Source organism: Ovis aries, chromosome 14 (assembly GCF_016772045.2).
Source record: "Ovis aries strain OAR_USU_Benz2616 breed Rambouillet chromosome 14, ARS-UI_Ramb_v3.0, whole genome shotgun sequence".
Lineage (NCBI taxonomy): Eukaryota > Metazoa > Chordata > Mammalia > Artiodactyla > Bovidae > Ovis > Ovis aries.
The window spans coordinates 55,056,455-55,083,864 of NC_056067.1; the positions used below are offsets into that span (position 1 = coordinate 55,056,455).

Sequence of the window (27,410 nt, forward strand, 5' to 3'; positions counted from 1 at the left end):
CTGATTTCTTTTAGGATGGACTCGTTGGATCTCCTAGCAGTTCAAGGGACTCTCAAGAGTCTTCTCCAACACCACAGTTCAAAAGCGTCAATTCTTTGACACTCAGCTTTCTTTATAGTCCAACTCTCACATCCATACATGACTTCTGGAAAAAACCATAGCCTTGATTAGATGGACCTTGGTTGACAAAGTAATGTCTCTGCTTTTTAATAGGCTGTCTAGGTTGGTCATAACTTTTCTTCCAGGGAGCAAGCGTCTTTTAATTTCATGGCTGCAGTCACCATCTGCAGTGATTTTGGGCCCCCCCCCCAAAATAAAGTCTGTCACTGCTTCCCCATCTATTTGCCATGAAGTGATGGGACCAGATGCCATGATCTTAGTTTTCTGAATGTTGAGCTTTAAACCAACTATTTCACTCTCCTCTTTCACTAAGAGGCTCGCTAGTTCTTCTTTGCTTTCTGCCATAAGGGTGGTGTCATCTGCATATCTGAGGTTATTGATATTTCTCCCAGCAATCTTGATTCCAGCTTGTGCTTCATCCAGCCCAGCATTTCTCATGATGTACTCTGCATATAAATTAAATAAGCAGGGTGACAATATACAGTCTTGACGTACTCCTTTTCCTATTTGGAACCAGTCTGTTGTTCCATGTCCAGTTCTAACTGTTGCTTCCTGACCTGCATACAGATTTCTCAAGAGGCAGGTCAGGTGGTCTGGTATTCCCATCACTTTCAGAATTTTCCACAGTTTATTGTGATCCACACAGTCAAAGGCTTTGGCATAGTCAATAAAGCAGAAATAGATGTTTTTTTCTGGAACTCTCTTGCTTTTTTGATGATTCAGCGGATGTTGGCAATTTGATCTCTGGTTCTTCTGCCTTTTCTAAAACCAGCTTGAACATTTGGAATTTCACAGTTCACATTTTGTTGAAGCCTGGCTTGGAGAATTTTGAGCATTATTTTACTAGCATGTAAGATGAGTGCAATTGTGTGGTAGTTTGAGCATTCTTTAGCATTGCCTTTCCTTGGGATTGGAATGAAAACTGACCTTTTCCAGTCCTGTGGCCACTGCTGAGTTTTCCAAAATTGCTGGCATATTGAGTGCAGCACTTTCACAGCATCATCTTTCAGGATTTGAAACAGCTCAACTGGAATTCCATCACCTCCACTAGTTTTGTTTGTAGTGATACTTTCCAAGGCCCACTTGACTTCACATTCCAGGATGTCTGGCTCTAGGTGAGTGATCACACCATCATGATTATCTGGGTCCTGAAGATCTTTTTTGTACAGTTCTTCTGTGTATTCTTGCCACCTCTTCTTAATATCTTCTGCTTCTGTTAGGTCCATACCATTTATGTCCTTTATCGAGCCCATCTTTGCATGAAATGTTCCCTTGGTATCTAATTTTCTTGAAGGTGATGTCCATGTATAGTGTCATCTCTTGTGTTGTTGGAAGGGGGTGTTTGCTCTGACCAGTGCGTTCTCTTGGCAGAACTCTATTAACCTTTGCCCTGCTTCATTCTGTACTCCAAGGCCAAATTTGCCTGTTACTCCAGGTGTTTCTTGACTTCCCATTCTATTGTTTTCCTCTGTTTCTTTGCATTGATCACTGAGGAAGGCTTTCTTATCTCTCCTTGCTATTCTTTGGAACTCTGCATTCAGATTTGTATATCTTTCCTTTTCTCCTTTGCCTTTTGCTTCTCTTCTTTGCTCAGCTATTTGTAAGGCCTCCCCAGACAGCCATTTTGCCTTTTTGCATTTCTTTTTCTTGGGGATGATCTTGATTCCTGTCGCCTGTACAGTGTCACGAACCTCTGTCCATAGTTCATCAGGCGCTCTGTGTATCAGATCTAGTCCCTTAAATCTATTTCTCATTTCCACTGTATAATCATTAGGGATTTGATTTAGGTCATACCTGAATGGTCTAGTGGTTTTCCCCCTGTTTCTTTAATTTCAGTCTGAATTTGGCAATAAGGAGTTCATGATCTGAGCCACAGTCAGCTCCTGGGCTTGTTTTTGCTGACTTTATAGAGTCAGCATCTTTGGCTGCAAAGAATATAATCAATCTGATTTTGGTACTGGCTATCTGGTGATGTCCATGTATAGTGTCATCTCTTGTGTTGTTGGAAGGGGGTGTTTGCTCTGACCAGTGCGTTCTCTTGGCAGAACTCTATTAACCTTTGCCCTGCTTCATTCTGTACTCCAAGGCCAAATTTGCCTGTTACTCCAGGTGTTTCTTGACTTCCTATTTTTGCATTCCAGTCCTCTATAATGAAAAGGACATCTTTTTTGGGTGTTAGTTCTAGAAGATCTGGTAGGTCTTCATAGAACCGTTCAACTTCACCATGCATGCTAAGTCGCTTCAGTTGTGTCCGACTCTGTGCGACTCCATGGACAGCAGCCCACCAGGCTCCTCTGTCCACAGGATTCTCCAGGCAAGAATACTGGAGTGGGTTGCCATGTCCTTCTCCAAATCAAATGTTATTATTTCTACAAGCAGAACAAGTGGGCATTCACTCCAAAATAAGTCTATGAATAGCCTCACATTGGTTAAAATTTTGTCTCCAGATGAGTTCAACTCAGGTTGGGGTTCACCTCCAATCTTCATAAAAGTGGTCGATAAGGAATTGTGGACCGGAATGTAAGCGGGGAAACCAGCCCTGGGCTTCATCAGCTTTGATTCACTATTTCCCGTGGCTTTTCAGCTGTGTAGGCTGATGAGCGACCAGGAGAGGGAGCCCTTGAGACTCAAAGACGTAGTAGCCAGACTGGCCACCTGCCTGATTAGCAGTGTTAGTCGCTCAGGCCTGTCCGACCCTGTGACCCCATCGATTTTAGCCCACCAGGCTCCCCTGTGCGTGGGATTCTTCAGGCAAAAATACTGGAGTCGGTTGCCATTCCCTTCTCCAGGGGATCTTCTCGACCCAGGGATCGAATCTGCGTCTCCTGCATCACAGGCAGATTCTCTACCATCTGAGTCACCTGATTGGCAGAACCGAGGGCAAAATGAAAACCGGCTGCCTTGCCCGTGGTCATGGAGAATTTCTAGATGGCTGGAGCAGAGCAGGGGCCCTGTGCAGCTGCGTGGGTCACACATGGTGGAGGTGACCCTGAGTAGGGGCTCCCTCTGTCCTGAGCCTCCCTAGTTTCTCCTCCCTAGTAGTCCTGGCTCCAATCCTTGCTCAGCTTGCCTGTTGGTTTGGGACCTGCTTGGGGCTCTGACTGAGGTGGGTGAGCTGACCAGAGGCTCAAGTCCTTCCTCTGCTCCCCGCCACCACCCCCCCACCCACCACCCCAAAGAGTAGGACTCCAGGAAGGGCCCGAGATGGGCAGGCTGTGGTACAGATTGGGACAGAGTATAGCTCAGCTGGTAAAGAATCTGCCTGCGATTCAGGAGAGCCCAGTTCGATTCCTGGGTTGGGAAGATCCATTGGAGAAGGGATAGGTTACCCACTCGAGTATCCTGGCCTTGAGAATTCCATGGACTGTATAGATCATGGGGTCGCAAAGAGTCGGACACGACTGAGTGACTTTCACTTCACTTCACACTTATCACCAGCCCAGAGAGCAGAGGGGCTCAGGGACAGATTTAATTGGCTTTTTAGAGGCATTTCCTGTACACCTCAGGAGAGGGAGTGTGACATAAACTTAGTCTTCATGTGGTAAGAGCCAGCTGACTGCACTGGGAACCCACACTTAATGGGAGACCTTTGAGGAGGGCTTGAGAGTGTTCATATTTCCCAAAGGGATCAGATTAATAAAGTGAGGGACCCTGGGATATAGGAGGAAGAGGAGAGTGGAGGCGAGGCCCACAGAACCTTGACATTTAAGGGGACCGGCGGAGGGACAGATGGGGAGCCTGGAGTGGGTAGATGGGAGCCAGATGAGGAAGAGTGAGGGCCACACAATCCAGGGCTCCTGTGGGGCCTTGGGGGTCTCCTGGCCACAGGGAAGCCAGACATGGCTGGTCAGGGAACAGAGCAAGGAGGGGACAGAAGGCAAGGACACACTGGAGATGCACTGTGAGAAGACCGCTTCCCAGAGCCCAGGGGAGAGCGAGGGGCGCGGTGGCCTGGAAAAGAAGCAGCCCCTGAAGAAGGGCTCATCCACCCCACTACACGGATGGGGAAGCTGAGGCTCATGGAGCCCAGTCAGAGCCGTGGAGTCGGGGCAGGAACTGCCAGGGACCCGGGCGAGTTCAAAAGTGGAGGCTTCACTGAGCTAGCGTGGCACTCCCACTGTGGTCAGAAGGACCGGCAGTGGCGAGTGTTGGCAAGGATGTGGAGACTCAGAGCCCTCATGCGCTGCTGGTGGGAATGGAAAATAAGGCAGCTGCTCGGAAAGCAGCCTGCAGTTCCCGAAACTGTTAAACACAGAGTTAGTTACCACACGACCCGGCAATTCTACTCTCAGGTAAACCCCCGAGGGGAATGAAAGCTTAGGTCCACACAAGGATTTGCACATGCATGTCCATAACAATGTTATTCCTGATAGCCCCAGGAGGAAAGCAACCCAGGTGTCTAGGAACTGATGAACTGATAAATAAAAGGAGACAGAGCCGAGGAGGAGAACATCAGAAATCAGTGACATGCTAACACATGCTGCCACGTGGGTGAGCCTGGGAAACGTGACACAGAGTGAAGGAAGCCAGTCCCAAAGAGGCCCTTCGTGTGTGATTCATTTACATGCAATGTGCAGAGTAGGCGAATCCGCTGAGGCAGAAAGCAGATTAGCTTTCAGGAGGTGGAGAGGAGGGGAAGATTGGGGGTGGGGATGGCTAAGGGGTTTCGTTTGGGGGTGATAAAATTTTTCTAAAAGTAATTGTGATGCTTGCCTAACTCTGCGAATACACTAAAAGCTATTTTACACTTTATATGGGGGAATTGTATGGTATTGGAATATTATCTCAGTAAAGTGGTTACCTACAGAAAAGAAGCGCTCATCAGAGACCTAATATAAAAGCTAAACCTAGGCAGCTTGCAACCCACTCCAGCAGTGTTGCCTGGAAAATCCCAGGCAAGCCTAGTAGGCTGCAGTCCATGGGGTCGCTAAGAGTCAGACATGACTGAGCGACTTCACTTTCACTTTTCACTTTCATGCACTGGAGAAGGAAATGGCGACCCACTCCAGTGTTCTTGCCTGGAGAATCCCAGGGAGGGCGGAGACTGGTGGGCTGCCGTCTGTGGGGTCACACAGAGTCAGACACGACTGAAGCGACTTAGCAGCAGGCAGCAGCAGCAGCAGCAGGGAACTAAGATCCCAGAAGCTGCACGGCACGGTCAAAAAAAAAAAGAGAGGGAAATGGTGCAACGTCAGTTCTGCCATATTTGATTGGCCAAGGCCCATCACAGGCCCCGCCCTGAGTCAGGGGCAAGGGCGTCAGGGCCCCTGTAGACAGCTGGAATCCACCACCCTGTAGACAGCACTTACCATGCAGGGGGCCTTCCAGAAACATCCTTCATGCAGGCGCTTGGTTAACCCCATTTTATGAAGAAGACTGAGCTCCAAGAGGTAAAGAGCAGGCTCGGGGCTGCCCACCAGAAGGAGGCGGAGTGTGCACGCGAACCTGGGCTGTCTGGCCTCAGAGTCTATGCTCTGAACCTCTACGCTATGCAGCCTTAATAGACTGTGAGCTCTCAGGTTTACACACAGTAAATACGCCGGAAGTCTTTATTTTCCAAGACTTACAGAGTGCCTGCTGTGTGCTAAGCACTGTCCTAAAAGTCTTATAACTGAGGTAGTTCTGTGAGGTTGAACCATAAGAAAGGACTGTGTAGGAAAAAACACGGCTGAATGTTGGCACTTTCAAGTGGTTGGACTTCGTCATCCCCTCTACTCTTTTTTTTTTTTGGTCCCATCACATAGCATGTGGGGTCTTAATTCCCTGACCAAGGATCAAAGTCGCATCCCCTGCTTTGAAAGGCAGAGTCTTAACCACTGAGCTGCTGGGGAAGTCCCAGTCACACCTTTTAACAGGCAAGGAAACTGGGACTCAGAGAGGGGGAGTACCATGACTAAAGTCCCACAGCTTTATAAAGGCTGGAGCTGAGACTTAAACCCAGGTTGGAGGGGTTCAGGGTCTGTGCTCCGGATGGGCTGAGTGAGCACATGAGTGGCTGGTTTGGGGGGTGACGAAGGAGCTCATGCCAGCCCAGCCACCCCTGCTAAATTAAGTCATCTCTCCTCCTGCAGCCGCCAGGAGATTCTGGGCCACCTGCCCTTCCTCGTCCACCATCTGCTTCCTCTTTGTCATCTTTGCGGTGTCCACCATTTTCCACTGCCACCGGCGCCTGGCCCTGGTGCCCACTCCTTGGGCCTATGCAGGTCGCGTGGTCTTGTTCCCCAGACACCTGCCGGCGGGGGGCGTGTTCACTATCAACGCCATAGGCCGCCTGGGGAACCAGATGGGGGAGTACGCCACCCTGTACGCCCTGGCCAAGATGAACGGGCGCGCCGCCTTCATCCCGCCCCAGATGCACAGCACGCTGGCCCCCATCTTCCGAATCACACTCCCGGTTCTGCACGACGCCACGGCCAGGAGCGTCCCCTGGGAGAACTACTACCTGAACGACTGGATGGAGGAGCAGTACCGCCACATCCCGGGGGAGTACGTGCGCCTCACCGGCTACCCCTGCTCCTGGACCTTCTACCACCACCTCCGCGCCGAGATCCTCCGGGAGTTCACCCTGCACGCCCACGTGCGTGAGGAGGCCCAGAACTTCCTGCGGGGTCTGCGGGTGAACGGCAGCCGGCCGAGCACCTACGTGGGGGTCCACGTGCGCCGGGGGGACTACGTCCGCGTCATGCCCACCGTGTGGAAGGGCGTGCTGGCCGACCGGGACTACCTGCAGCAGGCCCTGGGCTGGTTCCGCGCTCGCCACCGCAGCCCGCTCTTCGTGATCACCAGCGACGACATGGCCTGGTGCCGGAGGAACATCAACAGCTCCCACCAGGACGTGGTGTTTGCGGGCAACGGCCGCCAGGGCTCACCGGCCAGGGACTTCGCGCTCCTCACGCAGTGTAACCACACCGTCATCACCGTGGGCACCTTCGGCATCTGGGCCGCCTACCTCACTGGGGGGAGCACCGTCTACCTGGCCAACTTCACCCTGCCTGGCTCCCGATTCCGCATGATCTTTAAGCCCCAGGCGGCCTTCCTGCCCGAGTGGGTAGGCATCGCAGCCAACCTGGGGCAGGCCAGAGAGAGCCACCCCTAGCTACGCCCGGGTCCCTGCCGCCCCATCGGGCCCAACAGGCGTGGATGCCTGAGTCTAAATCCAGGCTGTTCAGCTTCCCAGCTGGGTGGCCATGGACAAGTGACTTAATCTCTCTGTGCCTTAGTGTTCTACCTGAGAAACGAACCTGACGCAGGCTCCTTCCGAGAACACGAGTTCATGTAGTTCCTTGGAAACAGGTGTGAGGGTTGGCCACTCACAGGTTTGTGATTGGCAGGCCTGGACCTTTGGACGGCCTTGCGGTGGACCCGTAATTTTGCCTTCTCCTTCTTTATAGCTCCAGGAACGTGGAGCCCAAATATTTGGTACTTGCCTCCTTGGAGGGTTCTGCAATGAAACTCTTCCTGCCCTTGATTGGGGTGTTTGAGGCAGCTAAAGAATTTGGGCTTTGGGCTTGATGGGGCCTTAGATCATGAAAGAATGGGAAAGAACATAGGATTTGAGAGGGAAGATCTCGGGGAGGTAACCTTGGTGAGGAGGGGGAGTCCCCGGAAGTGAGGAGGGGCATGGGAGGGCCTCCCAGAGATGGCAGGACTCAACCCCAGGCCTGGCCGGCAGCGGCAAGGACACCCCGAGTCCGCACGTCATGGAAGCAGCAGGTTGGCCACCGGGGGGGTGGGGGGCGCCACAGAGACTGCCACAGCCACGTCCAGCGTGCGGGCAGGCGACTGACACCCTGGCCGTGCCCGTGCCCGTGCCCGCAGGACCTCGTGCCGCTGTGAGGGGCCCTAATGTGGACTAGAGTTGGATTCAGTGATTTCAATACTGATTTCCTTGTGTTTGGTGTAAAGTATGGAGATAAGCAATATTTTTACTCCTTTTTGGATATTAAAAAAAAGTAACATACAATCATTTAGGTTCACTGAGAATTTTCTCTGAACACAGCTGCACTGGCTTTGAAAACATTTCAGTCACATCTCTTTCCTGTTTGAAAACCCTCTCCAAGTGTCTTTTTTAATTTCAATTTCCATGTCTTGGCATCCTTGTGAGGCTGAACACCTTTCTGTTCATATATTGGTAATATTGTATCTCCCGAGAGCCATTCAGGGGCCCTGTTTACTTCCTTAGGGGCTTCCCACGTGGTGCTAGTGGTAAAGAACCCACCTGCAATGCCAGTCGAACCCGAGTCAAGTTCGATCCCTGGGTCGGGAGGATTCCCTGGAGGAGGGCGTGGCAACGCACTCCAGTATTCTTGCCTGGAGAGCTCTGTGGATAGAGGAGCCTGGCAGGCTACAGTCCATGGGGTCGCAAAGAGTCGGGCACAACTGAGGTGACTTAGCATGCACGCACATTACTTCTTAAGGCCTTGATGGTGTCATCATGATGTGGGGTTACGGATGCAGGGATGTTAAAGCAGGAGAAGCGTCTGAAGGGGAAGGGAGTTGAGGAGGGAGGTTCTGTATTAGCTGCCTGTTGCTGTGTAACGAAGAGCTCGTTAGCTTAAAGTCACAACAGTAATTTGTCATTACTTATAGTTTCTGTGGGCCTCCCTGGTGGTTCAGTAGTGAAGAATCTGTGCCAATGCAGGAGACCCGGGTTCGGTCTCTGGGTCGCACAGAATTCTTGCCTGGGAAATCCTAGGGTCAGAGGAGCTCAGTGGGCTACAGTCCATGGGGTCACAAAGAGTCGGACACGGCTGAGGGACTAAGCAACAATAACGACCGTTTCTGTGGGTCCGGAATCAGGGAGTGGCCTACCTGAGTGACTGTGTTTGGGATATCCAGGGAAGTTGCTCTCAGGCAGGGCCACAGTCACCTGAAGGCTTGACTGGGGTCGACTTCCGTGGCTGGAAAATTGCTGCTGCTGGCTCTTGGCCAGATTCCTTTGATGGGGATATCTGTGGGGTTGCTTGAGTGTCCTTCCAACACGGCAGCTGGAGTCCTCCAGAGAGAGAAGCCCAAGCCCTCGTCACACTGCGCCACTTCTGTCATGCCCAGAGCAGCCCGATTTAGTGTGGGAGGGACCAACCCGAGGGCGTGATACCCAGAGGTGGGGGTGGTGTAGGGCCATATTGGAGGCTGCTGTACTAGTTTGCTAGCACTACCAAACTCTAGCAGAGTGGCTTAAACCACAGACATTCATGATCTCCCAGTTCTGGAGGCTTGAAGACTGAGATTAAGGTGTCGGCAGAGCTGGTTTCCTGGTGAGGGCGCGGTCTGCTCCCAGCCCCTCCCCTTGGCTTGCAGACAGCCACTCCCCACATGACTTGGCGTGCGTGGGGAGTGTAATGCGTGTGTCCAGAGTCCCTCTTCTTACAAGGGCAGCAGCCATAATGAACTAGTCCCTACCACATCTGGAAACATCCTGTCTCCAAATACAATGGCATTCTGAGGCTCTGGGGGTAGGAATTTTAATTTATTAATTTTTTTTTACTTTTGGTTGCACTGGCTCTCGGTTGCTGTGTGAGGCCTTTCTCTAGCTGCAGCGAGCAGGGGCTGCTGTCTGGTTGCAGTGGCTTCTCTTGCTGTGGAGCACAGGCTCCAGGCACACAGGCTTAGCTGGCCCACAGCAAGTGGAATCTTCTGCGGCCAGGGATCGAACCCATCTCCCCTGCATTGGCAGGTGGATTCTTGCCCACCGCGCCACCAGGGAAGTCACAATACAGGGATTTTTGTAGCGACACAGCTCAACCCATACTAGCTCCCAGCCTTCCTTCCCAGCCCTGCCCCCCAGAGTCAGATGGGTTTTTCTCCCTTTCTCTCTTTCCCTCCATTCTCTCAGGGCCAGCCCCTTCTCCTCAGGACAATTTGCCTGAGCCGGGATCTTTCCCCCACGTTAACTCTGTGGGAGAGATTCAGGCCAGAAGGCTAGAGGAAACCGATACCTGGCTTCTGGCTCTCTGTCAAGTGTGGCGGCGCCCAAGCACAGCAGTGGATGGCAGCCGCACGGCACGTCTCAATGGAGTACTCACCTCTTTCTGTTGCTGGTCCAGATCTCATCTCCAGTGTTCCCCACCCTGCCCTGCACCCTGGGAGGCTGTCTGATGTCATCAGCTGCGGCCTGAATGCTTGTGTTCATCTCCCACCCCCAATTCAGATGCTGAAGCCTGAATCTCCAGCGTGTTGGTATTTGGAGGTCAGCCCTTGGGAGGTATTGGAAGAATTATGTTGTAAGAGGGAGGCCTTCATAAAGAGGATTGGTGCCCTTATAAGAGAAGTGAGAGACATGTCTGTCTCTGCTAACTTTTTTTTTCCTACAGTTTTTAAAATTTTTTATTTATTTCTGGCTGGGCTGGGTCTTCGTCCTTGCTGTGTGGGTTTCTCTCTAGTTGCGATGGGCGGGGGCTACTCTCTAGCTGCTGTTTGCAGGCCTCTCACTGTGGTGGCTTCTCTCGTGTGGAGCACGGGCTCCTAGGGCACATAGGCCTCAGTAGTTGAGGCCCATGGGCTCCGCAGTTGTAGCTCTTGGGCTCAATCGTTGTGTTGGACAGGCATGTGGGATCTTCCTGGACCAGGGCTCGATCCCCTGTCTCCTGCACTGGCAGGCAGATTCCTCACCGGTGAGCCGCCAGGGAAGCCCCCAACTTTTATTTTTATAAGGGCAACCGGCAAGTTGGCCAGCTGCCAAAATCAGTTCAGTTCAGTCACTCAGTCACGTCCGACTCTTTGGCACCCCATGGACTGCCGCACGCCAGGCCTCCCTGTCCGTCACCAACTCCCGGAGTTGACTCAAACTCTCATGTCCTTTGAGTCGGTGATGCCATCCAAGCATCTCATCCTCTGTCGTCCCCTTCTCCTCTTGCCCTCAATCTTTCCCAGCATCAGGGTCCTTTCCAGTGAGTCAGTTTTTCACATAAAGTGGCCAAAGTATTGGAGTTTCAGCTTCAGCATCAGTCCTTCCAATGAATATTCAGGACTGATCTCCTTGCAGTCCAAGGGACTCTCAAGAGTCTTCTCCAACACCATTCATCTAACAAATATATTTATTAGAGCGGACTCTCACTGGGAACACAAAAAGCAGGCCTTGGGTTTCTCAGCTCTCAGAACTGGGAGGAAGAAATTTCTGTCGTTTAAGACACACAGGCTGTGGCATGTTTGTTATGGCAGCCTGGAACTGACCAACACAGGATCTGTGGGCTCCCCTGCCGTACGCCTTCCTGTTGGTTCGGACCAGTGAGATCACAGTCCAGATATCAGAAGAGGAAAGAGGAAGCCGGGGTCTTTATTCTCTGAGATCCATCCAGAAATCAGAAGAGGAAAGAGACTGAAGTTGGCGTATATATTCTCCCAGATGAATCCCAGCTGACCTAGAGGTGGTGGTAACAGCTCCCCGCAGGTACATTCCAGGGGAGTTGTACCATCTCAGTCAAAATCAGGTTGGTTTACAGAAAATAATGAAGAGAGGTGACATTTCTTGCAGACCTGACTTGGAGGATGGAGGTGAAGTCTGTGAGGAGCTGTCATAGCACCCATGGGTGGGAAGCAGGGTGCTGTTTTCCTGCACGTCTTTTCTTGCACATCCTGGGGACCTTTAGGTGCTGGGGGAAGACCTCCCAGGAGGTCTCCAGGAGGAAGGGTCCTGCCAGTGGACAGAACAGGCATGGGCTGGCTTCCAAGCACTGAGTGGAGTAACAAGATAGACTGTTCTGAAGTGAAGTATTAGTCACCCAGTCACGTCTACTCTTTGCAACCCCGTGGACTGTTGTCCGCCAGGCTCTCTGTCCATGGAATTCTCCAGGCAAGAATACTGGAATGGGTTGCCATTTCCTTCTCCAGGGGATTTTCCCAACTGAGGAATGGAATCCAGGTCTCCCACATTCCAGGCAGATTCTTTTACTGTCTGAGCCACCAGGGAAGCCCGCATGCTGGGCTGAGCTCTGTTTAATCTGGACACTCAGGGGACCCAGCTCCTTCTCTGTGTTTGAAATGCCTTACTTGGAAGAGGAAGTCGACTTTTATTTTATCAGGGCCAAAGCAGGAACTGGCCAGCTGCTAACACTCTGAAGTTATTCTGAAAAGAAGTCGCTCGGTCGTGTCCGACTCTGAGACCTCATGGACTGTAGACTACAAAGCTCCTCTGTCTGTGGAATTTTCCAGGCAAGAGTACTGGAGTGGGTTGTCATTTCCTTCTCCAGGCTGCTAATAATAAATTACACTAATTCATTCAAGAAATATTCACTAAGCTCCTTAGTGGGTTTTTAGAGCTTCCTAGGTGGCACTAAGTGGTAAAGCACCCAACTGCCAATGCAGGAGACTTATCATGAGGGTTCAATCCCGGGGTCAGGAAGATCCCCTAGAGGAGGACCTGGCAACCCTGCTGCTGCTGCTGCTGCTAAGTCGCTTCAGTCATGTCCGACTCTGTGCGACCCCATAGATGGCAGCCCACCAGACTCCCCCGTCCCTGGGATTCTCCAGGCAAGAACACTGGAGTGGGTTGCCATTTCCTTCTCCAATGCATGAAACTGAAAAGTGAAAGTCGCTCAGTCGTGTCCGACTCTTAGCGACCCCATGGACAGCCTACCAGGCTCCTCCAACCATGGGATTTTCCAGGCAAGGGTACTGGAGTGGGGTGCCATTGCCTTCTCCCATGGCAACCCATTCCAGTATTTTTGCCTGGAGAATCCCATGGACAGAGGAGTCTGGTCGGCTACAGTCCGTGGGATCTCAAAGAGCTGGACACAACTGAAGCAACCTAGGCCCTTAGTGGGTTTGCAAACCCCTCAACACCTTCCCCCTGCTCCTTGCCAGAGGGGACACAAGGATACCGGAACAGGGGGACTACTTAGGGTCTCTGAAGGCAGAGCTCTCACAGCCCAGCACTCCAGACAGCATCAGCGCATCCTATGTGTTTGTTAGGAGTTGAAATGTGAATTGTGTCCCCTTAAAAGATGGGTTGAAATCCTAACCCCCAGTACTTCAGGATGTGATATTTGGGAAAAGGGTCTTTACACATGTAATGAGTTAAGATGAGGGCTTCCCTGGTGGCTCAGTGGCGAAGAATCTGCCTTCCAATGCAGGAGACATGAGTTTGATCCCTGGGTTGGGAAGATCCCCTGGAGGAGAGCATGGCAACCAGCTCCAGTACTCCTGCCTGGAGAATTCCTGTCCACGGGTCGCAAAGAGTCACACACACGCACAGTGAAGTAGGGTGGTCCTTTACTCCAACATGAAAGCCGGGATGACAGAGGCAGAGATTGGCTTTTAGTGTCCAAAGCCGTGAGAGAATAATTTCCTATTGTTTTAAGCCACCCGGTTTGCAGTATGCTGTTCTAATAACCCTGTAAAACAAACAGCAGTGATAATTGAATATTGACTGAATGGGCTGAACAAGCACTGGCTCAGCACTGAGTTCCTGGCTTAGGACACAAGCTGATTACAGCTGGCAAGTCCCCGGATGCCCTGACCCAGGATCTAGGTTTCCTGCTCAGAGCCTGGAAGCCAGGGGCCATTAAGAGGACAGTGGGGCTGAGTCCAGCAGGGTGGGGCCTGGCTGAACCTGGGAAGCTGCCAGAGGCTATACAGGTGTGGCCCAGGGATGACCTGCAGCTTATAAATAAGTCCCCGAAACGCTCAGAGCCCATTAACATCATGTGAGCGTTATCTTAACGGAAGAGACTTGCGCTTGTCAGCTGGATGCCTGGACCGGAACCAAACCAACCCAGCTGGGGCGGGGGTGGGGTTGGGGGTCCCTTGGGTCCTCCCCACGTGTTGATTTGAGTCCAACCAGAAAGCGTCCCCGGGTGGGACAACCCTCTTGGGCCTTCTTGGACTGAAAGGAGCCAGGGAGTCTGGGTCTGTTGAACAAGATACATTTGAGGCTCCGCTGGGGTTCAGGAGATTCAGCCTTATTGCTTACAAGCTCCAGATAAGGCTCCTTCCTCGTGGCCAATGAAAGAGAAGCCACCTCACTTCCGCTTCGGCACCCTGGCCCTCGGCAACCACCAACCTGCTTTCTGTGTCTGGATTTGCTTTTTCTGGACATTTCCTATAATATGTAGTTCTTTGGCTAGGCATCATTTTTGTTTTTAACTTATTTTAAGAAATTATCCCTGTTTCTTTTTTTAAAAAATCGTTGTTTCTGGGTCTTAGTTGCGGGATGTGGATTCTCTCGCTGCGATGCGGGGCTGAGTTGCTCCACGGCATGTGGGATGTTAGTTCCCTGATCAGGACTCCAGCCCATGTCCCCAGCATCTTAACCACTGGACCACCTGGGAAGTCCCTGGTCAGGCACTGTTTTAACCCTCAGAGAGGGGATGTTGCTTGTCCAGGATTACACAGCAACTGAGGCTGAAATCAGCGTCCTGTGGCCAGAAGGTGTGCATTTTCCCGTGTGTCCTCTGAGTTATCCCGTGAAGTACATTCTAGGCAGGGCCGAGTGAACAGAGGCCTTCAGGTACTGCTCAACGTGGTGTTATACACATATAGTGAGGATCAGCCATCAGCCATCATCACACACACAGCAAAGGGTGCTGGGAATTCCCTTGTGGTCCAGTGGTTAGGACTGTGTGCTTCCACTGACAGGAGACAGGTTCCATCCCTGGTTGCAGAACTAAGATTAAAAATTTTTTGAAAGCACAGTCTGCCATTACAGGTGGGCTCTGGGGCAGAGACCAGGGCATTTTCACTTTTGCATGAGGATGTAGCTGGTGGTGATTCAAAGGAAAAAGACAGCTTTGAGATCATCCAGGAAATTATAATGTAGGCTGGGTATTACGTGGTATTCAGAGATGACTGTTAATATTTAGATGTAGTAACAGCAAGATGCTTGTTACATATTTTTAAATATTCTCATCAGTCTGAGGAGCATCGTGAAATGTTTACAGATGGAATGAGGAAGCCTGGGAAGGTGAGGTAAAGATGCCCAAGAATGCCAACGCGTTGAAAACAGCATTTGGTGGAGTTTTAGTTCTGCAGAAGATCTCAGAGATAATGTTATCCTTTGAAGGGGAACCAGGACCCTGCCCCAAGCCCACACTAATGTTTCTTTTTATTTTTCTTAATAATGAGAATTTTCAAAATAAATATCTATTTTTTTTGACTGCACCAGCTCTTTGATGTGGCATGTAGGATCTTTAGTTGTGTGTGTGTGTGTGCGCGTGTGTGCATGCACACACTCAGTGGTGTCCAACTGTGCGACGCCATGGACTGTAGCCCGCCAGGCCTCTCTGTCCATGGGATTCTCCAGGCAAGAATACTGAAGTAGGAAGTCATTTCCTTCTCCAGAGGATCTTCCCGACCCAGGTATCGAACCTGTGTCTTTTGTGTCTCCTGCTTTGGCGAGTGGGCTCTTCACCTTCTGAAACATAGTAGTGGCATGCAGGCTCTTAACTGAGGCACGTGAACTCTTAGTTGCAGCATGTGGGATCTAGTTTCTAGGCCAGCGATTAACCCCGGCCCCCTGCATACATTGAGAACACAGCGTCTTAGCCCCTGGACCACTAGGGAAGTCCCAGCACTGTTTCTTGACTGGCCCTCCCTTCCCGTGTTGGCAACTGTTCGAACCTGCCCTTTGGAATTCAAGGAAAGGGTCACAGAAAGGGTTTTGTGCCCTGGAGCCCCAGAGTCTGGCTTCATTTCGCTATGACAGGCTGACTACAGCAAAAATCAGTTTGCCACTTTGAAGTATACGGCACAGTGATTTTTTAGCGCACTCAGAATCTTGTACAACCATCACCCCTATCAAATTCCTGAACATTTCCACGCCCTCAGAAAGAATTCCATCACAAGCACTCCCTGTTCCCTCCCTCCCCTCAGCCCTTGGCAACCACTTTCCATCTTTCCTGATTTGCCTGATCTGTTCGTTTCATACAGAAAATTACACCCTATGAAGCTATTAGTCATGGTGAGACTTTTTACACCATGGAAATCGATAAAATGCAGGGTTTTCTTCTCCAGGGAGCTGGTTGTTAAGCGTTTACCAGTGCATCCTAGTTCCTGAGACAGGAGAAGAGAAGAGTTAAAGTTCTCAGATCAGGAGCACTGTCCCTCAGGGGCCGTTTGGGGAACATATGAGGGTGTTCTGTGTTGTCACAGTTACTTTTCGACAGTAGCGGACGGAGCACTGAGGGGTCAGGATTGCTAAAAGTTAACACAGTGAAGAATTATCCTGCCCACCCATGATTTCTCAACAACCTGTTGGACATTCGTACAGCTGAAAAAAATCTGCTTCTGAGTCTCACATCTATTTTGCATGTAGTATAAGCCCCCTGCTCCTTTTTTTCACATCACTGGCTCTTTGGGGAAACAAGGTCATTCGTCCTGTAGCCAGTGATTCAGTTCCTGGACTTGGCCGACCTTGTCCTCATGGTGTTGATTTACTGGCAATTTTATCCTTCTCTTTTCTGAAAACGGCTGATTACAGTGAGAGGCCTGATCGGATTCAGGTTCCTTTTTTTTTTTTTTTCTAAGCAGGGGAAGGCTGAGGAGGGACATTTGTAGATGGTGAAGGGACCTCCTGTCACCTGATGGGCAGTGGGGGCACTGCTGGTCCCTCCTTCAGTGTTTCGGGACTGCTGGGGGTTCTGGTGATGCCCGCCTCGCCGCCCGCCCTCCCCCCATCAGTTAAATTCTTCATCAATCTTGTGCCTGAGTTTGGCAGCCGGAGACAAGCACCGTCTGACATACCAGTTATGGGCTTCCCTGGCGGCTCAGTGGTAAACGATGCAGGGGGCATGGATTCAATCCCTGGTCTAAGAGGATCCCACATACTGCGGAGAAACTAGGCCCGTGTGCCACAACTACTGAACCCACGTGCTGTAGCTGCTGAAACCGCGTGCCCTGTGCTCCACAGCAAGAGAAGCCACCGCAATGAGAAGCCTGCTCGCCGCAACCAGAGAAAAGCCTCACAGCAATGAAGACCCAATGAGGCCAAAACATAAATACTTTTTTTTTAAGTTAGTTACAATATAGCTCTGCTAAAATGATGGGGGAAGGGGGTTCCTGCTGTCAACTTTCAAAAGATGCACAGCGTGAGAGTTGCGAGTTACGTTTTACTTGGGCCAAAATGGAGACTGCAGTCTGGGAGACAGCGCCTCAGATAGCTCTGAGAACCTGCTCCAAAGAGGTAGCGGGGGAAGGCCACTATATGTGATTTTGGTGAAGGGGGAGTTCATGCAATGAAGCACTTATCTTACAAAAGGTCTTCTGCTAGTCAGCAAGGAGCAGATATCACCATGCAGGCATTTAGCGCTTTTCTAGATATGAGAAAATAACTAATAATATCTAATCTCAGTCACTCAGTTGCATCCAACTCTTTGCAAGTTCACGGACTGCAGCACACCAGGCTCCCCTGTCCATCACCATCTCCTGGAGCTTGCTCAAATTCATGTCCATTGAGTCGGTGATGTCATCCAACCATCTCATCCTCTGTTGCCCCCTTCTCCTTTTGCCCTCAATCTTTCCCAGCATCAGGGTCTTTTCCAATGAGTCGGCTCTTCAGGGGCTTCAGCTTCAGCATCAGTCCTTCCAATAAATACTCAGGATTGGACCCAGAATATACCAACAATCCGGAGAAGGCACTGGTAACCCACTCCGGTACTCTTGCCTGGAAAATCCCATGGACGGAGGAGCCTGGTAGGCTGTAGTCCATGGGGTCGCTAAGAGTCGGACACGACTAAGCGACTTCACTTTCAATTTTTGCTTTCATGCTTTGGAGAAGGAAATGGCAACCCACCCCAGTTTTCTTGCCTGGAGAATCCCAGGAATGGAGGAGCCTCACAGGCTGCCGTCTATGGGGTCGCACAGAGTCGGACACGGCTGAAGTGACTTAGCAGCAGCAGCAGCAGCAGCACACCAACAATCGTCAAGAATCTTTTGAAACAAGGGAAACTGAGAAGAGTTGCTACCTACCAGGTGTTTCCCAAGGTTCTGGCCTGCCTGGCTTCACATTCCAGCTTCTCTGACTTTCTGGCCGTGTGGCGTGGGCAAGCTACTTCACCTCTGTGACTCCAGGGTTGTTCCTCGCTGTACCTTGAGAGAGAATTGCTGTGCAGATGGGATGAGGTCGGTAGGCCAGGTAAGTGCTAATAGTTGGTTGCCAAAATAAATGAACTTAGGACGCTGAGAGGCGGGGCCCGGGCCCAGCAGGACCTGTCCCCCTCCTCCAGGCTGCCTCCCGCCCAGTGTCCTGCCACACCCCGGGAGAAGGGAGGGGCTCCGGCCTCACCTGTCACGGCCACTCACCCGCCCCGCCAACCCGCCTCCCAGAGCCTCCGGAAGGCAGAGTAAATCCTGGGCAGGGTTTTCGGCCACAGGTACTGGAAGGTTCGGGGCGATTCTGATAGAGGGGCCTACCCCGAGGGAAGGGTGTGCGCTGAGCTGCTGAGAGAGCCACCTTACGTCCAGCCACGACCAGGTAAGATATGAAGTCAGGCAGTTCTCTCCGCCCGCGCGCACGGACACACACACACACACACACACACTCGAGACTTGATCCCAGGGATCCAGCGGCAAATGGAGACTCAGGCTCTCCACTCCTTGACCTCTGATCCCCTCTGGGCTGCACCCCCACCTCAGGGCCTCGGCAAACCGGGCACCCACCACCCCTGCCCCAGCATCTTCCCGTCAGTCCCCAAGCCGGCCGCCCTCCTCAGCTCCCTTCATCTCCCTTGCTGGCAGATCTGATACTTGACCCTGTAAGGTATAGTTCGGGAGGAGGCAGAAAAGAAGGAGAGATGACCTCAATGGAAGTGGGTTACCTTTATTCAGGCAAGGAGGGGCGACAGTCGGCCTAACGACCAGGCAGAGCACAAGAGGGATCAGGGAGGCTTCATATTTAAAGGGAGGTTTGTGGAAGCCATAAGGGAAACGTTGGTCAGGTGGGATGTTTTGGGTATTCTTCAGTTGAGATGGCATTTGTAGCTGGGCAGGGGGTGATAAGTCTCTGGCAGATGTAGGGGATGGAAGGTTTCTGAACACAGGGCGATACGCCCCAGATAGATAAAACCCGCCTGGAGCATCAGGGCGGGACCTAAAGTTCAGTTTTGTTTTCTCCGATTCAGTAAGGGTCTTTGTTGTTTTCTTTTCTAGGCCCAAAGACTCCTTCAGAGCCCCCATCCCCTCCATCACCCCCGCTCTCCCTTCCCCACTCAAGGCTACCTGCCGCTTCCCTCCCTCCCTCCTGTCACCTGTTTTCCAGAAAGCAACCTGAGAATGAACGGCCAGGACGGGGCCGCAGTGACTGCCCCCCCACCTCCGGGAGGCACAGGGGGCAAGACTCTGGTCGGAGACCCCGGGTTGCGCCCCGCTCCCGCCCGGGAGGTGGCCGTATCTTCGGCTCCCTAGCTCCATCCTGAGTCCGCGCTTCCATTCTAGGCTGGACCTAAAGTCGAGGATATCAAAACGGTAGCCCCACATGTTTGTCTTAAGCTCTTTCCCAGCGTTCCGATCATGGGGTGAATTTTAGGAGAGGTGTGAATGCGGCGAAGCTGCCCACGCCGAGCGTAAGCGTGGAGGGCGTCCTGCGGCCGGGCGGGCACTGAGGTGGGTACCCAAGCCGACCTGGGGGAGGAGGCAGGAAGGGGCGGGGCTTTCGGAGCTGACGGAGCCGGACATGCAAATTACAGGGTGAGCTCTGGTGTGAGGACAGATGCAGGCCAGGAGGGGAGGCTGCGGCCAGACTCCCAGAGCCGAGTAGATGAGGCCAGGCCTGGGACAGAGAGGCGTGGACGAGAACGAGAACATTTAAAAGGAGTCATGGGCAGATTTTGGCGATCTCGCTTTTCTGAGGGACCTGGAGGCTGGATTCCCCCTGCAAAGTTGGGGTTCCTTTCAGTTCCTATCCTACCGCAACCCCCAACGGGATGACCCCCCCAGGGGTCCCCCCTCTCATCCCTCCCTGAAGGGTGTGATGCAGCTGTAAGGGCGGAGGGCAGATAAAGAGATGGACTTCCTGACTTCAGAGGGCTGGAGGAAAAGGCAGGCTCCTCCCACTTGCCTTGGATCAAGACTTTGCCCAGGACTCCAGCTGCCAGGTTTTTCCCTGCGGCGCGCACCCCCAGGATCCACACGGGGGAGGGGTCCGGGGCGGGCCTGCTTTCCGAAGCTCCTCCCCTCCCCATGGCTCTTTATTTTGTTGTTGCCTCTGGGTCTTCCTTGATGCTCCTAGGCTTTCTCTAGTTGCGGTAAGCAGAGGCTACTTTTCCCTGGGGTGTAAGGCTTCTCATTGCGTTGGCTTCTCTTGTTTCGGTTCCTGGGCTCTACAGCAACGTGGTGCACAAGCTGAGTTGCACGTGGCATGTGAAATCTTCCCCAACACAGGATCAAACCCGTGTCCTCTGCACTGGCAGGTGGATTCTTAACCATTGGACCCCCAGGGAAGTCCTCAACTCTTTTTTTTTTTTTTTTTTTAAATCAAACTTCAATCATGGCAAGTGAATCACAGACACACTCACTCACTCTCTGGAATAACAGCCCCCAGAGTCAGCTCCATCCATTGTCTCTGTATCTGACCAATGCAGCTACTTTGTTGGTCTCAGAATTCTCAGGCTCTGATGAGACAGATTCCTCCCCTAGGGCTGCCCTCCTCACAGTCATGTCTGACTTCTCCCAATGCTGTGTGTGATCTGTGGTCTAAATGCTAGATTTGACCATGACTCCTGCACCCAAAGGGGCTTCCCAGGCAGCGCTAGTGGTAAAGAACCCGCCTACCAGTGCAAGAGATGCAAGAGACGTGGGTTCGATCCCTGGGTTCAGATGATCCCCTGGAGGAGGGCATGGCAACCCGCGCCAGTAGTCTTGCCTGGAGAATCCCATGGACAGAGGAACCTGGCGGGCTACAGTCCATAAGGTTGCAAAGAGTTGGACACGACTGAAGCGACTTACTATGCAAACACACACACAACCAATAGGAAAAGTGGAAACCCACTGGTCGCTTGCCCAGAGCCCATACCGAACAGCACGTTTTGCTTCGTATGTGATCATATAAAAAATGTACCGCATGTGTATATGTGCCAGGGACTGTTTTCATCCTCAGAGAAGTGAAGCCACTTGTCCAGAATCACAGCTAATGACTTTAGGAGCCTGAGATCAATAGCCTGCAGCTGGAGGGTGTACACCTAACCACAGAGAGATGTGGTTACTGAGTCAAGTACGTTGCCTGAAGGCTTCAGGTTCAGTGGCCTTATCTGGAGCTTGTGGGCAATAAGGCTGAGACTCTCATGAGCAAAAGCTGAACTTTGAAATGGACCTTTTAAAAAATTTATCTCATTTTTGATAGTGCTGGATACTTGTTGCTGCACACTGGCTTTCTCTAGTTGCATCAAGGGCAGAGGGAGCTACTCTTCGCTGTGGCACGTGGGCTTCTCATTGCAGTGGCTTCTCTTGTTGCAGAGCATTGCTTCTAGAACACCAGCTCAGTGGTTGCAGTGCATGGGCTCCACATGTGGAATCTTCCCAGACCAGGAATCGAACCTGTGTTCCCTGCATTGGTAGGTGGATTCTTATCCACTGGACCACCAGGGAAGTCCTTTGAAAGGAACCTTACTCAGTAAACCCAGGCTCCCTAGCTCCTCTCTTTCAGTGCATAAGGGGCTAGAGGAGGTCGTACCACTCAGACATCTGTTTCTGGCTGCGTTCAACACCTGGGGATTCCCAAAGAGCCCACACCCCCAGCTGAGTTGGTTCGATTCAAATCCAGGCATCTAGTTGACAAGCATGAGTCTCTTCTGGAAAGTGAACCCTCCAGCAATCTTACTGGACTCAGAGGGTTTCAGTGACATGAATCAGAAGCAAGGCTGTGGCTTCATTAGGTCCTGTGATAACTTTTCTCAGCCATAATAAACCCAAAAGGACAAATTCTGCATGGCTTCTGGCAGCTTCCCAGCTTCAATCAGACCACACCTAACTTGATTTAACCCCAACGTTCTCTTCTTAGTGGCTGTTTTAAAAATATTAATTTATTTATGGCTGCATTGAATCTTGTTGCATGCAGGCTTTCTCTAGGTGCAGCAAGCGAAGGCTACTCCCTAGTTGAGGTACGTGGGCTTCTCACCACAGTGGCTTCACTTGTAGTGGGGCACAGGCTCTAGAACTCAGGCGCAGTAGTTACGGCACACGTGCTTAGTTGCTCCTTGGCACGTGGGATCTTCCTGAACCAGGGATCAAACCCGTGTCCCCCGAATTGGCAGCAAGATTCTTATCCACCGAGCCGGCAGGGGAAGCCCCCTTAATGGCCACTTGGTTCAGCAGCTGGCCCAGGGGCACAAGCCCTAGACCAAATCAAATAGAAACTTCTATCTCTAAGCTACTGTGGTGCATAGCCTCCGGGATATGCTGTGGTTAAAGCTTGCTCAGGAGAAAGAGATGTACTTTAACCTGGGTGGGAACTCTGTGTTCACAGAGAAGGAAGAAGGAAGTCTTTGAAAGAGAACAGAAAGCCGTCATTCCCAGGACTCTTCTCAGACACTGGCATTCCCATTCACTCAGAGTCCACACCTGCTCAAACAGTGGTCAGACCAGGATTTTCCCTGGGGCAACGTGTGTTGGCCCAGCCTAGACTGTGGAAGGACAAAGTCCATCAGTCTTTCTAGATGTGATCTTGGCAATGATAAGGTGTTCACCGTGAAGACATTACTTAATTACATCCTTACTGGCTTCTAGCCACAAAATAGGGAGTCAGAATCAATTCCTTTCCTTGCTCTTCTTTCCTTACAGCTGCTTTTTTAAATGTTCAGCAGCCGTACCTTCAAAGTCTCATCCTTTGGGGGAGGCATCTTTGATTTGTTTGAAATAATCTTAGCCAACAGCTTAATTAACTGCTTCTCTTTACAAACCACCGAGTCAAGGTGTATGATCCAGGATGGGGAATTCTCAGTGCCCTGCACCTCCTCGAATGAGGTTGCAGGAGCATGCAGCATGAGAGGATGGTCATGTCCCAGGTCTCCAGTGGGTCCCTGGGACTGGCCACCAACTGAGGGTCTTCGGCTTTCCATGGGAAGGAATTCAAGAGCGAACCACAGAAAAGTGAAAGCAAGTTTATTCAGAGAGATACACAGTTCATGGGCTTCCCAGGTGGCACAAATGGTAAAGAACCCACCTGCCAATGCAGGAGACATAAGACATGGGTTCAGTCCCTGGGTTGGGAAGATCCCCTGGAGGAGGGCATGGCAACCCACTCCAGGATTCTTGCCTGGAGAATCCCTTGGACAGAGGAGCCTGGCGGGCTACAGTCCATGGGTCACGAAGAGTTGGATACGTCTGAAGCAAGTTAGCATGCACGCACACATCCTTGAGGCAGAATAAGGACCATCTCAGAAAGTGAGAGCCACCCAGAGATACGGGGTGGTTAGTCTTCACAAGCTGGGATGTTTCACAGGCTGAGAAGTGGAAAGATTATTCCCACTATCTTGGAGAAGGGAGAGAGAGTTCCAGGAACGGGGTCACTGCCCACTTTTTGACTGTATATACTCAGTCTCAGAACTGTCATAGCGCCCACGGGTGTGTCATTTAGCATACGCTTCCCTGGTGGCTCAGACAGTAAAGCGTCTGCCTGTAATGCGGGAGACCCAGGTTCAATCCCTGGGTCGGGAAGACTCCCTGGAGAAGGAAATGGCAACCCACTGCAGTATTCTTGCCTGGAGAATTCCATGGATTGAGGAGCCTGGTAGGCTACAGTCCATGGGGTCGCAAAGGGTTGGACACGACTGAGAGACTTCACTTCATTATTCCAATGAGCATATAATGAGGCTCAAGGTCTACTGGAAGTCGAATCTTCCGCTATCTTGGACCAAATTGGTTCTCACCAGTTCTTGTTGCATCCTGTTTTTCTCAAAGTCTGTGTCATTCTTCAAGGGTGTGTCCTGCCCTCTTCCCTCCTATCTCAATACGAGATTGAGTCCCATGTATTTTCAGAAGGTCCGTCTGATGCAACCACCCTACTCCTGGAACTAACTTCTGTTGTAACCAGAGTTGAAAAGAACACGTTGTATAGTTGTTCAAATATTAGCAGATTTTCGAGGATTTCTTTCTTTCTTTACTTTTTAATTTTTGGCTGTGCTGGGTCTTTGTTGCTGCACGCAAGATTTCTCTCGTTGCAACAAGCAGGGACTACTCTCCAGTTGTTATGCGTGGGCTTCTCCTCGTGCTGGCTTCTCTTGTTTCGGAGCATGGGCTCTAGAGCTTGGACTTCGGTAGTTGTGGGACACAGGCTTAGTTGCCCCACGGCATGTGGGATCTTCCCGAACTAAGGATCAAACCCATGCCCTCTGCATTGCAAGGCAGATTCTTAACCACTGGACCACCAGGGAAGTCCTTTCTGGGACCTCTTGACCAGTAGTTGAAGTTCCTTTGAGATGCCTGCATGTCTCTTCCGCCATCCTCTGGTTACTGGCTCCTTGTGCTCCAGCCTGCATCTGATAAGTCCAGCCACACCAATCCGTACTCTCCCTTTCCAAACCGCCTGCTGTGGTTTCATAGTATGAACGTTGGGTCTTTGTTTCCATTTCCTAGCCTGGCGGGCTGCAGTCCAAGGGGTCACAAAGAGTCAGGCATGACTGAGCATGCACACACATATGCATACTCACAGTCAATAAACACCCACATTTCAACATACAGTTTGTATAGGCATAGTGTACGCATATGCTCACATACACATGTGGTATTTGTTCATAACCACCCTCACACCACATATATAATACACACTCAGTATGTACACAATACAGATATCACTCAGATATTTTGAGTTTGGTACCAGAACCACAACAATAAAGCAAATATTGCAGCCACATAAGTTGTTGGTGTGGTTTTGCTTTCCCGGTGCATATGAAAGTTGCATTTACCCTATACTGTAGTCTATTAGGTGTGAATAGCTTTATGTCTTAAAAAACAAACCCAATGTACGCAACTTAATTAAAAAACAGGTGGTTGCTAAAAAAATGCTCACCATCATCTGACAGTCTGGGGTTGCTGCAAACCTTCAATTTGTAAAAAAAAATACAGTGATCATGTGTGCCTCTATATATACAGCCATACAATACAACACAACATACGTTCGTATGCACACAATTTCACAGACCATAAGTACACACTGTAAAGATACCATATATACTCAGGAAACGCACATGCCATGGGTGTGTATACACACAGTGCATATACATGTGTAAACATGCACATGTGAGTCCAATGGAAACACAATCATGTAACACACACTCCAGAGATGCACCTGCATACATGCACATGAGCACTCACACTTACGTCCATGCACACGTAGAGCCAATCCACAAGCACCTATTGCCCACAATGTCTGCAAACACAGCTGTGCCACCAGCTTCATGTACAACCCCAGGGCCTCCCTCCCCGCAGCTAACCGGTTCCCTGCTCTCCCTCCCCAGACAGCCATGCTCAGCACGCAGACATTTTTCTTCTTCCCCACGGCCCCCTTCGTCCTCTTTGTCTTCACCGCTTCCACCATATTTCACCTTCATCAGAGGCTAGAGAAGATGCAACTCGCGTGGGAGTTAGAGGCCCTGGAGCCAGCAACTACGGAGACCCCCTCGCGTCCCCAGCCGAGGCCCCAGCTGAAGGGCATGTGGACCATCAACGCCATAGGCCGCCTGGGGAACCAGATGGGGGAGTATGCCACCCTGTACGCCCTGGCCAAGATGAACGGGCGCGCTGCCTTCATCCCGCCCCAGATGCACAGCACGCTGGCCCCCATCTTCCGAATCACACTCCCGGTTCTGCACGACGCCACGGCCAGGAGCGTCCCCTGGAAAAACTACCACCTGAACGACTGGATGGAGGAGCAGTACCGCCACATCCCGGGGGAGTACGTGCGCCTCACCGGCTACCCCTGCTCCTGGACCTTCTACCACCACCTCCGCGCCGAGATCCTCCGGGAGTTCACCCTGCACGCCCACGTGCGTGAGGAGGCCCAGAACTTCCTGCGGGGTCTGCGGGTGAATGGCAGCCGGCCGAGCACCTACGTGGGGGTGCACGTGCGCCGAGGGGACTACGTCCACGTTATGCCCAACGTGTGGAAGGGTGTGGTGGCTGACCGGCGATACCTAGAGCAGGCCCTGGACTGGTTCCGTGCTCGCTACAGCGCCCCCATATTTGTGGTCTCCAGCAATGGCATGGCCTGGTGTCGGGAAAACATCAATGCCTCCCGTGGCGACGTGGTCTTTGCCGGCAATGGCAACGAGGGCTCGCCCGCCAAGGATTTTGCCTTGCTCACGCAGTGTAATCACACTATCATGACCATTGGGACGTTCGGGATCTGGGCCGCCTACCTCGCAGGTGGAGAGACCATCTACCTAGCCAATTACACCCTCCCAGACTCTCCCTTCCTCAAAGTCTTTAAGCCAGAGGCAGCCTTCCTGCCAGAGTGGATTGGGATCCCTGCTGACCTGTCCCCACTCCTCAAGCACTGATGTTGGCTGGTTCTTGGCACCCCATTCTCCTTTTTGGACTCCCCCAAGATCAGTTCTGGGGTGTGAGGAGCACACTGTTACATGTTCCAGGGGGGCTTCCATCTTGTACCATAATGCTTCAGGCTGCAAGCCTGAAGTCCCAACAGAAGTCCCAACTAACTTGTTTAAATAACATATTCATGAGTCTCACATAACATGAGCAGAGACGGCAGGTCTCCAGGGTTAATTCAGCAGCTCAACAGGTCATCAGCAACCCCAGTACTATCCATCTTGTTGAGCTTCCATAATCTCTTAAATCAGCTCCCATATGCTCCTTTTGGTCCCAAGAGGGCTGCCACATACCCAGGTGTTGTACAGATATCCTCTTTCCAAGGCAGTAAAAAGAAGTTTGTTTTTATCTTGTGTCCCCTTTGGGAAACCTTCCAAATCTCCCTGCAACTGGTCCCAGGTCTCATTGACCAGAAGGGTGTCGCATGCCCTCTGACCCCTTATAAGGCATGGTGAATTAGACCCTGGGTTGACTTAGCTTCAGATCAATAAATCATTGCTCCCTGCAGCTGTGGAATCAATGGGCCTCCTCTGAAGGACACTGTGGCTTGCAGTAAGAAAATTGGGGTGCTCTTACCAAGGAAGAAGGAAGAAATGTCTGCAGGGTGCAAAACAGGGAAGCCTTGAATAATTGTACAGCGTGGTCACTGCACAAAGGCATTTGGCCAAGGAGGCAGGTGGGGCTTGCATAGAGCCCGTGATCTGCTCTCCAAGCCATGTGTCGCTGGGACTATGTCCACCCAGCGGGCTCACTTTTTTCTAGAAGTTAGTCTCCTCAGAGTGGGGACCTTTCGTCCAATTTTCATAAGAGAGCTGTATTGG

General features: G+C 51.5%; 2 protein-coding genes and 1 long non-coding RNA gene across 6 annotated transcripts in view; 2 read left to right on the forward strand and 1 right to left on the reverse strand.

The window, feature by feature from the left end:
• Nucleotides 1-8,938, forward strand: part of LOC101107465 (galactoside 2-alpha-L-fucosyltransferase SEC1) — a 32,576-nt gene extending 23,638 nt beyond the window's left edge. The window contains exon 4 of the mRNA XM_027978570.3: nt 6,192-8,938. Coding sequence (XP_027834371.1) covers nt 6,192-7,216 — 1,025 coding nt within the window. The 3' untranslated portion in view covers nt 7,217-8,938. The remainder of the gene's footprint in view (nt 1-6,191) is intronic.
• LOC132657771 (uncharacterized) lies at nt 8,028-18,196 on the reverse strand. 2 transcript variants are annotated; one of them, XR_009596372.1, is made up of 3 exons: nt 18,022-18,196; nt 8,932-15,469; nt 8,028-8,600 (listed from the first exon to the last, which is right to left on the reverse strand). It is a non-coding gene; the product is annotated as an uncharacterized LOC132657771 (long non-coding RNA). The 2 variants fall into 2 exon arrangements; XR_009596373.1 differs by having other exon boundaries at nt 8,932-18,196.
• Nucleotides 18,197-18,364: 168 nt separating this feature from the next.
• On the forward strand, nt 18,365-27,096 carry FUT2 (fucosyltransferase 2). Of its 3 annotated transcripts, none has more exons than XM_027978572.3 (3): nt 18,365-18,526; nt 19,201-19,653; nt 25,500-27,096. In XM_027978572.3, the coding sequence occupies exon 3, from the start codon at nt 25,506-25,508 to the stop codon at nt 26,538-26,540; it is 1,035 nt and encodes a 344-aa protein (XP_027834373.1). In that variant the 5' UTR covers nt 18,365-18,526; nt 19,201-19,653; nt 25,500-25,505; the 3' UTR covers nt 26,541-27,096. The 3 variants fall into 3 exon arrangements, with proteins under 3 accessions (XP_027834373.1, XP_042088211.1, XP_014956123.2); XM_042232277.2 differs by having other exon boundaries at nt 19,201-19,515; XM_015100637.4 differs by lacking the exon at nt 19,201-19,653.
• Nucleotides 27,097-27,410: the final 314 nt, after the last annotated feature.